Here is a 12,301-nt window from a genome sequence, read left to right as displayed (position 1 = left end):
GTGACAAGACTGAGATGCTTCTGGGGCACCCAGGCAATTCAATATGTGGATCTAAAGTCTGGAGTTAAGAGATGTGAAAGTCACAGGGAGTCATTAGACTCTTATGTAGGGCAAGAGGGTAGAGAGAGAGAGAAAAGAAGGGAGTACATGTTTGGACAGAGGAGGAGTTGGCAGAGAAGCATGAGGTGAAATATAAAGAGAGGTGTGGTTAAAAAAAAAAAGTTAGACATTTTAAAAGAAGGTATTTCCAGGAAAAGTCTGCAGCAGAGTCAGATGCTGAGAGGTTAAGTAAGATGAGGATGGAGAGTCTTCACGGGCCTTAGTAACATAGAGTTCACTGCTCTTAACAGGCCAAGTGTGGGGAGGGTCAGGAATTAGAGTGCAAACAGAGGCCTGCTGCTTGGAGTGGGGAGAGCTTCCTAACAAGGGCCTTCAGCATACCCTGAGTTAACCGGTACACCCACCCTTATGCAGCTTGGGAGTTCCATGAAGCCATCCAGCCAAGAAGCAACTGAATTCCCATCTAAACTGGTAGGTAAGACCTCAGGGAGATGATCCTTGCTGAGATTTTCTTTTTTTTTTTTTCTTTTTTTTTTTTTACGTCCACGTGCACATCTGCTGCACAAAGCTCTGCAAACCAATGAAATATATACACACACACATACACACAAGTGCAATGAGTGGTATAATCTCACAAGGAACTTGAGGAAGCTGTTCTCATCCCTTTTGCTGATGGTAGTCTCAAAGGTCAAGATCACACTGGAGTCTTTCCATTGTTGTAAAAGTTAATGAGAGTTAATTATTAAAGCTGACAGAACGGTAATTTCCCCACTGACTTACATAATCTATATATAGACATCCTCGTACATATGGATGCATTCACAGGCTATATAGACCTAAGTGGATGAACACGATCCCTGAGAACGGGGCTACTTTATCTCAGAAATTGTTCATTGTGGCTGAAGTGCTTCACCAAGTATGTATCAGGTAGGAAACAATTTTATGATTATTTTATTCAAACTAGTTTTCTTTTTCTTGAAAATGGTATGTATTTTCTGATCAAAGCCTATATAAAAGTTAGGATTGTGTTCCTGAGGTCATTCCATGAGCAAGAATATTTTGAATGATTCCACTAACAATAGGCTAAAAATGTTTGTATAGAGCCCTGGCAATGTGAAGTAAATATTTGAATAGACTTTGATTTGGCCATATGCATTGTTAAAGCTTAAATCGCCTTTTCAAATATAGCAGAGGTTTTTGACTTACTTATTCACATAATTCCTTTAATTCTGCACCCAAAGCTGACTTTATAGGTAGACCATTTGTTCTGAAGCTTGCAAATAAGCAAGCTTTTACGAAACGTTTTTCTAGGAAATAGAATCATCTGTTTCTATTGAAGATATTGAGAAAGACCTTTTTGTCCAGAAGTGAGGGATTTGTCTGCACACCAGAAAGTCCAAGAAGGAAAAGGATGGGAGGAGAAAAAGGAATAGAAGCAAGTGGGATAGACATTGAAAAAAGACGAGAGAGAGAAAAAAACTATCATTGCAAAGTAGCAGAGTGTCATATGCCACAAGTAATATTACAGGTGACCCTTGAACAACACAGGCTTGAACTGTGCAGGTCCACTGAGTACACGTAAATATAGTTTATCTTCCTTGGGATTTTCCTAACGTTTTCTTTTCTCTAGCTTACTTTATTGTAAGAATACAGTGTATAATACACATAACATACAAAATAAGTGTTGGCTGACTGCTTGTGTTATTGGTAAGAGTTTCAGTCAACAGTAGGCTATTTGTAGTTAAATTTGGGGGCAGTTTAAAGTTATATGATTTGGTGCCCCCCAACCTCCATGTAGTTCAAGGATCAACTGTATGTTGCGCAGGACTAGTTTCTTATCCCACAGGTTACTGGTCCTAACAAGAAGAGATTTAATTCATTCTTTAAAATGTCAGGAAAAGATCACACAACATTCTTTAAATGTGCTAGTGGGAAAAAAACATTAAATCATTGGACTAAATAAGTCTCTTTTCCAAAGTAACTTTGTCATTCAGAGAAACAGTGTAGTGAAAGTTGGCCACATAAAGATCATTCCTACTGAGAAATTAGAAAGCCACTATTTGATTTCAGAAATAAGTAGTTTATGGTGGGATAATACATAACTTGCCAGCTCCATCTGGACAAATGAGTGAGTGCATAAATAAATGAACAAATGTATCAATATCTACTAAATAAGTCATATTCGATTAAGAAACAAAACAATTTGCAAAATGAGAATGGATATTTTTTAATTACTACAATAAATAAATCATAACTCAGTCTAACTTCCCTCTACAATGAAGGTCTTTGGTTCTCCAAAGAAAAAAGAAGAGCCTCCTCTAAGCTCTGTTTCACTTTGTTGGGAACAAAGGGGAGAATAAGCCAGTTCACTTCAAGGAGGTTGAACTCCAGGCTACCCAGGCTCACATTTTGTGTAGGGGATATGGAGAGTAGGTCCCTGGGGGGAGGCACACGTATGCTCAAGAGCAAGGGCGCTGAGGGGCCTCAACTGGAGTTCTGTTCTCTTCCCTCGTCTCTCTCGGGAGCAGGGCTAATGCCCCGCCCCACACACACATCAATATGCCAGAGAAGAGTGTCTATTGCAGAGAAGCATTCACAAGAACTAGCTTATTTTTCCAGCTTTGCCACATGCTAGCTGTGACACTTGGGAAAGTCATTTATTCTGTCTGATCTCAATTTCTTCATCTGTACGTTGGTGATGACAGTGCCCATATTCGCCGTGTACGTCATAGGATAACACACAGTGGGGGAAATGTGAAAGTGCATAGGAAACCACAAAGCCTGACAGAAAGTCAAGTGATTCTCTTTATTCTGTTGTGAGCCTCCTGGGTCTGAAACTCCTTGCTATGGCACATCTTAACATTCCTCTGAAGGTGACGAACAATGTCTTCTGTTCCAATTTTTGCATCACTGTCCCTTAAACACGATTTTGCTCATCCCCAGCTGATTTCTCATCATCTCTTCCAAATGTATCTGTTCTTTAAGGTCTAACTCAAGACCCAGTTCCTTTATTAACCCTTCCTCAATTCCAGCACACATTCACATGCCCTCTTCTTACAGTTTATTATCTGTACCAATCAGATAATAAATACAGTACAATACAGATTGGTACAGATTGGTACAGTTTATTATCTGTACCAATCAGATAATAAATACATTGGCACTCCTCCAATGTATGTAAATTTACAATGTATGTAAATTTTGGAGTTTAGGACTACATCATTTATCATTCATATGTCTTTCATTTATAGTTCAGTTTATTTTAACAAACCTTTCTGAGCAATTACTAAGTTACAGGTACTATGCAAAAAGGAAAAAATGATCAAGATTTGGCCCTTGCTCTTGGAGAAATGAATCTCATTGAGGAGAGAAACTTGTAAATAAGAAACAGTACAGTAAGATATGGGATAGAAATACATAGAGTGATGCTTCACTAAACGATGGGGATAAATTCTGAGACACGCATCACAGCTTTAAACTGTTAAACTCATCATTGTTTAAACTCTTAGAGTCCATGATGAACAAAACAACACAAGATTAAATCAAGTACCAGATAAAATGATTCAATTAAGAGACTCAGTAAACACAAGATGTGTGAAGTCTCTGCCAGGTAACACGGCATACTGTTTTACAGCAAACATTTTTTGTAAGTAGAAAGAGTACACTCTAACATGATTATAAAATGTATAGTACGTTAAATGCATAATCCAGTAACATTTATATCATTAGCAAGTATTATGTACTGTGCATAATTCTGTGTGCTATACTTTTTTATTACAATTTTAATAGTTTTTTCCTTTCTTAAAATGTGTATACATTTTTTGTCATTTTTTAATTAGTTTCAGGTGTGTGTGCTATACTTTTATACGATTGGTGGTACAGTAGGTTTGTGTACACCAGCATGACCACAAACACGTAAGGCATTGTGCTCTGACAATAAGGCCACCACGTCCCAAAACGATAGGAATTTTTCAGCTCCATTATAATCGTATGGGACCATTGTCATATATATGCAGTCCATCGTTCACTGAAATGTTATGTGGCACATGACTGCCCACGGTATGTACAAGAAGGAAATGATTCACTCTTCCTGAAGGATCCCATGAAGACTTTGCAGCATCTTTTTATCTTATACAACTATGTTAGGAAAGAGTTCCTGACAAACAATAGGCCAATAAATATTTGTTGAAGGAACACAGGAACAAATCAGTGGTCAGGGACAGCTGAGTATTTTTCAGGATGAATTAGAATTTACCAGGTGTTAGAGGAGAAGAACACAGATAAGGAAACAACGTGTACAAAGGCATGGAGATGCTAAATATCATGGTATGCCAGGAAACTCTTAAGATTGTGTAGGAGGAAGAAGAGTGAAGAGGCTTGAGAGACAGGCCAAAGCCATAACATCAAAGGCTCTGTATATCATAGATGCAGAGATGCTTCAAAATTAAGTTAAAATAAATGGATGAGGATGGAAAACTGTTAATTCTGGATAAGCTCAGAGTAAACATGAAGTCATAGAAAAGAGCAACATTAACATTTTCAGATAGATTCCAGTTGACTTTTGTCATATAGGTACAGCTGTAAATTGGGTTTACGCTGTCAATATTAAACTCAGATCCGAGGCCTTTATCTATGAAATTCAAGCTAAGAAGTCTCTCCTTACGTAACTTACTTTCAGTCTTGACAGCAGCCCTACAGGGAAGGTAGTGGCAGTACCTTTTACCATTAGAAGTGCTTGGCCATAACCACACAGTTAGGCAATGGCAGAGCAAGAATGTGAAGCCAGGTCTCCCCAGCTGCCAAGTTCTTGCTCTTTTCTGCTGTACCTCCTAGCTACATGAGGTTTGACTTAGTTTCTCAGCAATATGGCCAATAATAACAATTGCCAATAAAAACAATTGTCTAATAGTAATAAGTTTAGTGCCTAAACTAAGATAAAGCTAAAACTAAGTTCCTAGAAGATGTTATAAGACCACCATAAATTACGCAAGTCACATAAACAGAATAAGCAATGCGAGATACACAGTATGTTTTTGCCTATCTGGACACTGAACTAGAGTTGTGTGAACTAGAATTATCCATATTATTTTGGTTAAAAAAAGGGGGGGGGGGGAAGAGAATCTGAAACTTTTTCCTTTAGCTGTCTTGCCTGGGGACTCTGTGAAGGAAGGGCCTCCACACCCTCCTAGCCTCACCTCAGTGCCATCACCTTTAATCACCTTCTATGGCAGCTTCTCCTTTCTCTGCAGGGAAAAGACTAGGCTTCGGAAACAATCTGGAAGGGCTTGTGAGATGCTGATAGCTTTCAAAGGATCATCATTAAAGGATAGGGAAAAACAGGAGTGTTTTTTATGTTCCAAATGATAACCCGTTTATTTCTCTCAAGGAAATAACTACTTGGTTCACCTCTATAATATAGACTTTTGAAAAAATATTTGTTATATTTTTCATGGCTTAATTAACTAATCAATTACCCTGCTGTGTTTCAAAAGTGACTGATGCACAGAGGAATCACAGGATTTAACTGGAAATGATTGCCTGCCCCAGCCGGGACCCCTTCTGACCTTTCTTCACCAACATCTACACTGATATCACTTCACCCACCCAACCCTCCCCCAACCCCAGCCCACTCGCTCCTCATCACCACTCTGGCCCTCTCCAGTTCTGATACCATCATCTCCCTGCTTCTGTCCAGCTTAACACCAACCAGATGTGAGATGTATTGCCCTTGATTTCTGGTTCCTCATCACTGCTGATTGGGGTCCCTCTCAAGGTGCTCCATGGAGCAATTGTTCTGCCCAGGCATAGTTATCAGGACACCGCTGTGTTTCTCATCGCTCAAGGACCAATTCATGCAATAGCACTGACTGACTTCCGGTTTCCCACTGCCTGACACAGGGGTATTTGGAGATCCCACTGAGGGGTGGGGTCACTGAGAGCCCACCTTGTGCAAGGTGGTGGGGGCATCTGCTGTGACGGGAGAGGGACTGGAAGCACCTGCACACCTGCTTGCCTCCTGGTTTCAAGTTTCCATTCATTGAAGAAAAGTACTAGCATTGCTTTTGAGTATGTTGGTTCAGATTAGTGGTTTTCCAGCAGAAAGGGCAGACCCCTGAAAGACTAGAACACTGAATAGATAAATTGTGAGGAGCTGAAAGGTCAGGGCCATAAGACGATGCTCAGTGAAGTGGGGCAGGCAGAGTGGGGGTGGCTGGGAGCCAGGTGGTGACGCTCAGTGCTGGGCTACAGGTTGGAGACGGGTGGAACTGGGGTGGGGGGTGCAATACATATATCATCGCTAGAAATATCAACAAGTTATTAATATACCAGAATAGTTGGAAAAAATTGAACTTCAGAAACTAACGTCAGGATTAAATTTCTATTCAGAAAAAAAAAGCAGAGAAGGACAGATGTGTATGACGAATAAGCTCATGCCTATGTATGCAATATATATACTATAAAGGCCAAAAAATTAAAAAGAACACTTCATAAGAAAGGAAATAAAAGTGGAAATGTATACAAAGCTTAGAATTGTAAAACTATTAGAAGGAAGATCCCTGAGAATGACTTTCAATCTCTCAAAAGCCACTGACACTCTAAGGAACCCAGAGAGAAATTTGAGGCATAGAGGTAGAACATGAAAAGGTGTGCATTCATATGGGTGTAACTGGAATTGTGACTCTGGGAACCAAGAAAAATTTTTCCAAGAATTTCTGGGGAAAAGGTAACTTGTTTGGGTTATTTTAAAAGTTAAGAAATTCCCTTTTGAATTCCTAGCTAATGTAGGTCATTCTCAAGAATCCCTGAAAGAATGAAATGGAGAGTGACGTTGATTTATGACTACCTGGAGCTTCTCTCAGCAGAGGCACCATTGGGGTGTTGATTTGGGCCTTAGATCGTCGGTTACATGTGAAGCATAAGGCAACCACTTGGGAAAGCAGGGATGGCAGCAAAGGAAACAAACAAGACTAGAATGTGGCCATTAAGGTCTCTCTCTCTCTCTCTCTCTTTCTCTCTCTCTCTCTCTCTCTAAATTCTTGAAAGATTTTGGGGTGGCCGGTTAGCTCAGTTGGTTAAAGCGTGGTGCAAATAACACAAAGGTTGCTGGTTCAATTCCTGCATGGGCCACTGTGAGCTGTGCCCTCCCTAAAACAAATAAAACAAATTAATTAATTAATTTTGAGTCCTGTCCTGAGCACACCCATCTTATTCAGCTCTTGGTGTGAGGAGGAGGAGGCATTTTCCAGTCTGTGGCAGGATGGCCAGTGGTCATGCCTTTTATCCAGTGGAAGGTATGATGGAGCCTACCAAAACGCCAGCCATGGTCTTCCTCAGGAAGGAAGCTTAATCGAAATGAAGTTATTTCTGCCATCATTGACATTGGCCAAAAAAATTAGACTATGATTTAGCAGAGAGAAAACACACAGCAGCAAAAGGAAGAAAAGAAATACTTTCAAGATCTTTCTTAAGGAAGAGAACTAATAAGTTTCCGTGAACAACATGGTGAAAATATGAGTAAAGCAACAAAATAGTGGAATCTTTTTTTTTCTGTTCATGGCAGCATCTGACAGAAATAAAACGAACAGTACCAGAGTCTTCATCATACTAAGACTGGCTAGGTTGGATACTACACAGGATTGAAATTGTTCCTGAAAGACACTCCAGACAGGCTTTGTAAGAGAGCTGAGTTGTCAAGAGCCAGTAACATGGATTAGATCTAAGTGTTAATGCCCCCACCATATTGTTGGTAACTAGCAAATAAGGACAAAAATCCGTGCTATGTACAGCAGTGAGTAAGCCAAGTTTGCATCAAGGACAAGTTGTCCTGACAATGGCAAGTACTATACAGTTAGTGAGCTGTGACACCTGGAATGGGATGGGGATGAAGGGCTGGGAGAGGGGAGAGAGATGAGCAGCAGGGAGGACAAGCAGCTTGAGGTGGGAGGAGGCTCAGAAAGAGCAGTAGAGAGGCTCTGTCGTAACAAAGCTCAGAGGAACTCAGATTCTGGAAATCAAGCCAGAGGGTGAGCCGGAAGCACTAAACTGTGGTCAGAGAATGTCCGTAGAGAGGACTTTAGAAGGAAGGTAGGGAATGGGGTAGGTGAGAGAAACGCGTGGTCATAGAGAGGTCCAGTGGGGCCAGAAGCTGAGACCAGCCCCTGATTCCTGGTTATAACCTGAGCTCTGCAAACATGCTGAAAATCCCTCTGAGCTATGACACAGCACCATGTAACAAGGTACAATCTAGTTTGAGATAATTCAATTAATAATTGTGATTGTGTTCAGGGAAGAAAACTCTGGGTGTTACGAGTAGCAATACAGAACCAAGATTAGAAGGGGAAAATGCTAATAGTTAGTTGGAATGTTCTTTAATTATCTTCGCATTGGGCAATAGAGAAACTCCATGTGGTAGAAAAAAATAGCGAAGAAGTTGGAAAACAGAGGTCACATTTTTGACACTCTACTAACTGTCATGATCTGAGAAAAAGTACTTAGATTTTTTGTGGGAATGGGTGTGCCATTATTTTCTCATTTGTAAGAAAATAACAATAATAATAATAGGTGCCTAAAAGAATTGTGAGGGCTAAATAGGTAATGTGCATTAAAAGCTTTTGCAAAATTGATCTCTTAATTATAATAGATTGAGATAAGAACAAAAAATTTTTAAATCTCGTGCAGAAAATGCACAGTTATAATAATAACTACCATATAGTGAATGCCTATTGTGTGCTAGGCACAAGCTAGATGCTTTGAAAACATTCTCATTTAGTCTTCACAATCACCCTGAAACTTGAGTATTATTATCCTAATTACATAGCTGAGGCTCAGAGAGGTTAAGTCAATTGCCCAAGATCTTTCCTTAAAAAGCTCTCATCACTAGTGAACTAAGTCGCCAAGTAATACTTTGTGCTAGTGTCATCAACTATAAATTTTAAAACTCTATTTTAACTCCCAGAAACAATAAGAAAATAATTTAAATGGGCAATATTCTTGAATTTCCCACATTAAAAGCATTTTCTAAGGTATCACAAGAATTCTGATGGGTAAAATGGAACAGCTTTGACTGGAGTTAGAGGCAATGAGTAGACTGTAAGTCTAATCAGTCCCAGGACTCCAATGCCATAACTTGGGAAATGTTTCTAGGGAAAAAAAAATAGAATTCCTTTTCTTGGGGAGATCTTACTTTACAAGTAAAAAATGCACTCACTGATTAGGAAACTGAGTCGATGTCTATTGCTTTTTGGTGGTCTTTAAAAATAAATAAATAAAAGCCCTTGTTTACTTACCCAAAGGAGCCGTGTCCAGTGTCCAGCTCATTGGAATATCACTGTCACAAAACACAATCCAGGTCCCTTAATCCTGCCTCTTTTGATCTCAAAAGGTGGTAACATTCAGTCCAGAGCTCACTCATCTGTAAATTGCATCACATTATCTCTGAGTTATTTAAGACACAAGCTCCGTTTGGTTTCAGGCATTTTAACCTGCTAAAGGCAAGAAGAAGGGTTTGCCACATAGTTCCAAAGGTCTACCACTTGCCACAGCCATCCAAGGAAGCAAAATGATCGAACCCATTGGGAATCAGTACGTTGTGGCCAGGCCAGTGTATTCTGCAAATGCTTTTGGGGAAGAACATAAGAAGAAACACAGATATCATAAGACATTTCTGGATCATCTCAAAGTGTTTTGTAGGTAAGATATTTTTTAAGATACTGGCATTAGGAATAAATAAACCACTTTCTCCTAAATTTTCAAGGTTTCAAGCGCTCATTTCTGGCTGTAGCCCATAGTCTTCAGAGGTTTTTTATCTTTGGTTTCCAAACCTCCCTGCCAGAGTTGGAAAGGTCGTCTCTGAAATGAACACCATCTCAGCTCTCAACACAGTCTTTCCGTATCAGAGGACTAATAGATGAGAACAGAGGAAAATTCTCAATTGGAATGTTGGCCATTTCAAGCTGAGAATGACAAATAAGCTCTATTACAGCTAAAGAAAAGCAGCATTTTTCTTTTTTAAATAAATCCTTTAGTGGTGGCCAGGAGCAGTTGATATGGGTAAGGAGGTGAATGTGCATGGGAAAGCTAGTGAAAGTACTAGTTTGTTCTTTAATATCTTTATCATCTTTACCAATTTTGCACCTACCGTGAGGTACTAAACTTAAAATTTGATGTTAATTAACTGACCTGTGACTTTCAATGTTTTCAGCTGTTCCACACAAAAGGCCAAGAGAATTGCCCTCTCTCTGCTCCCCATAGTGTCTTGGTTACCAGCATACCGGATAAAGGAATGGCTACTCAGTGACATTGTTTCTGGAATCAGCACAGGGCTTGTATGTGTCCTGCAAGGTAACTTTTTTTTGGAGATGTAATTCAGCTATCATTAAATTAACCCTTTGAATGTGTACAAAATCATATCTAATTCCAGAACATTTTCACCACCATCACCACCCCAAAAATCTCTTGCCCATTAGCAGTTACTTCACATTGCCCCCCCATTCATTCCTCTTGTAACAACTTTCTGTCTGTATGGGTTTGCCTATTCTGGGTATTTCATATAAATAGGTTCACAGAACATATTGTATTTTGTGTCTGGCTTCCTTCACTTGGCAGAATGTTTTCAAGTTCATCCATGATGCAGTATGCATGGGTATGTCACTCCTTTCTATGGATGAATAATATTCTACTATATGGATAGACCACACTTACTTAATACACTCATCAGTTGATGGACATCTGAATTGTTTCCACTTTGTGGCTATTACAAATTATGAACACCATGTACAAGTTTTTGCGGGAACACATCTCTTGGGTATATACCTAGGAATGTAATTGTTGTGTCATATCATCACCCACTAACCAAGTATGAGGGTTCAAATTTGCCCACATTCTTGTGCACACTTGTGATTGTCTGCCGTTTTTTATTTTAGCCATTCTAATCATATAAAATGGTGTCTCATTGTGGTTTTGATTTGTATTTCCCTAATGACTAATGATGCTGAGCGTCTTTTCATGTCCTTACTGGCAATTTGTATGTCTTTTGCAAAGTGTCCCTTTAAATCTTTTGCACATTTTAAAATTAGGTTATTTATCTTTTTATTGTTGAGTTGCAAGGGTTATTTATATATTCTGGATACTAGAACCTGATTCAAGGTATGATTTGCAAATAATTTCTCCCTTTCCAAGGATTGTCATTTTACTTTCTTTGTAGTATCCTGTGAGGCACACATTTTAAAATTTTGATAAAGCCCAATTTATCTCTTTTTAATTTGCTTATGCTGTATGGGATCATTTCTAAGAAACCGTTGCCTAATCCAAGGTCACAAATATTTACACCTATGTTTTCTTCTAAGAGTTTTATAGATTTAGCTCTTACATTTACATCTTTGATACATTTGAGTTAATAAAGTAACTGATATTTAGGATCCAATTTTAAATACTTAAAGAACCTAAAGAGAACTTCTATGATTCCCCTTGCAAGAAATAAGAATCCTGATTTTGTGTATTTACAGGTTTAGCATATGCTCTGCTGGTCACCATACCCCCAGGCTATGGGTTGTATGCAGCCTTTTTCCCGATCATAGTCTACTTTTTCTTGGGCACCTCTAGACACATATCTGTGGGTAAGTAAATTTCTGGGCTCATTAACGCTCACACTCCCTTTTCTTTATGAATTCCATTAGCCATACATTGTGTCAATTTCAAATTGTGCATAATCCAGGAAAAGAGTCATAGTTTCTTGTAAGAATTAGGACTGGGTCTTGGGGAAGGAGGACAGAGCAGTTTTTTTTATGTTACATGATGGTTGAAAGACAATTGTACTTTAGGGAGGCATATATTGACCACAGTGCACCCTCTGTTAATTAGGTCCATTTCCAGTTCTGAGTATCATGGTGGGAGCAACAGTTATGAGATTAACCCCAACAGCCAGTCCAGATGCTATGAATTCCTCTAACAGCTCAATGAGTAATAATTCATCACTAGATGACCATAAGGTGATGGTAGCTGCAATGGTCACAGTTCTTTCTGGAATCATGCAGGTGAGCACTTTCTCATGGAATCCCCAACCCCCTTGTCCTGACTGGTACACATTTTTCTGCGTTTCCTCCGTCCTGCCGTGCCTCCCTACTCTTTCCTCTGATTTGTAGCCCTCCTTCTGTGGCACATAGGAAACAATTTAAGGAGGATCACTCACCAACCAGTAGCGGAGGGGCAGTTCATGTTGCAAGGATCAGTGAACATGGGTCTA

General features: G+C 39.4%; 1 protein-coding gene across 3 annotated transcripts in view; it reads left to right on the top strand.

Moving 5' to 3' along the window:
• Positions 1-260: 260 nt before the first annotated feature.
• SLC26A3 (solute carrier family 26 member 3) overlaps positions 261-12,301 on the top strand; it is a 33,747-nt gene continuing 21,706 nt past the window's right edge. Inside the window, exons 1-5 of one of the 3 annotated variants that reach the window (XM_081079754.1) lie at positions 261-531; positions 9,533-9,750; positions 10,262-10,401; positions 11,565-11,675; positions 11,920-12,092. In XM_081079754.1, coding sequence (XP_080935880.1) covers positions 9,620-9,750; positions 10,262-10,401; positions 11,565-11,675; positions 11,920-12,092 — 555 coding nt within the window. In that variant the 5' untranslated portion in view covers positions 261-531; positions 9,533-9,619. Of the gene's footprint in view, positions 532-8,050; positions 8,298-9,532; positions 9,751-9,890; positions 10,111-10,261; positions 10,402-11,564; positions 11,676-11,919; positions 12,093-12,301 lie in introns of those variants that run through there. The other 2 variants (XM_081079753.1, XM_081079755.1) reach the window with 2 other exon arrangements.

This window comes from Rhinolophus hipposideros (assembly GCF_964194185.1).
Source record: "Rhinolophus hipposideros genome assembly, chromosome: 18".
Taxonomy (NCBI): Eukaryota; Metazoa; Chordata; class Mammalia; order Chiroptera; family Rhinolophidae; genus Rhinolophus; species Rhinolophus hipposideros.
Note: the sequence above shows the minus strand (reverse complement) of the source record. Positions and strands in the feature narration are given on the sequence as shown.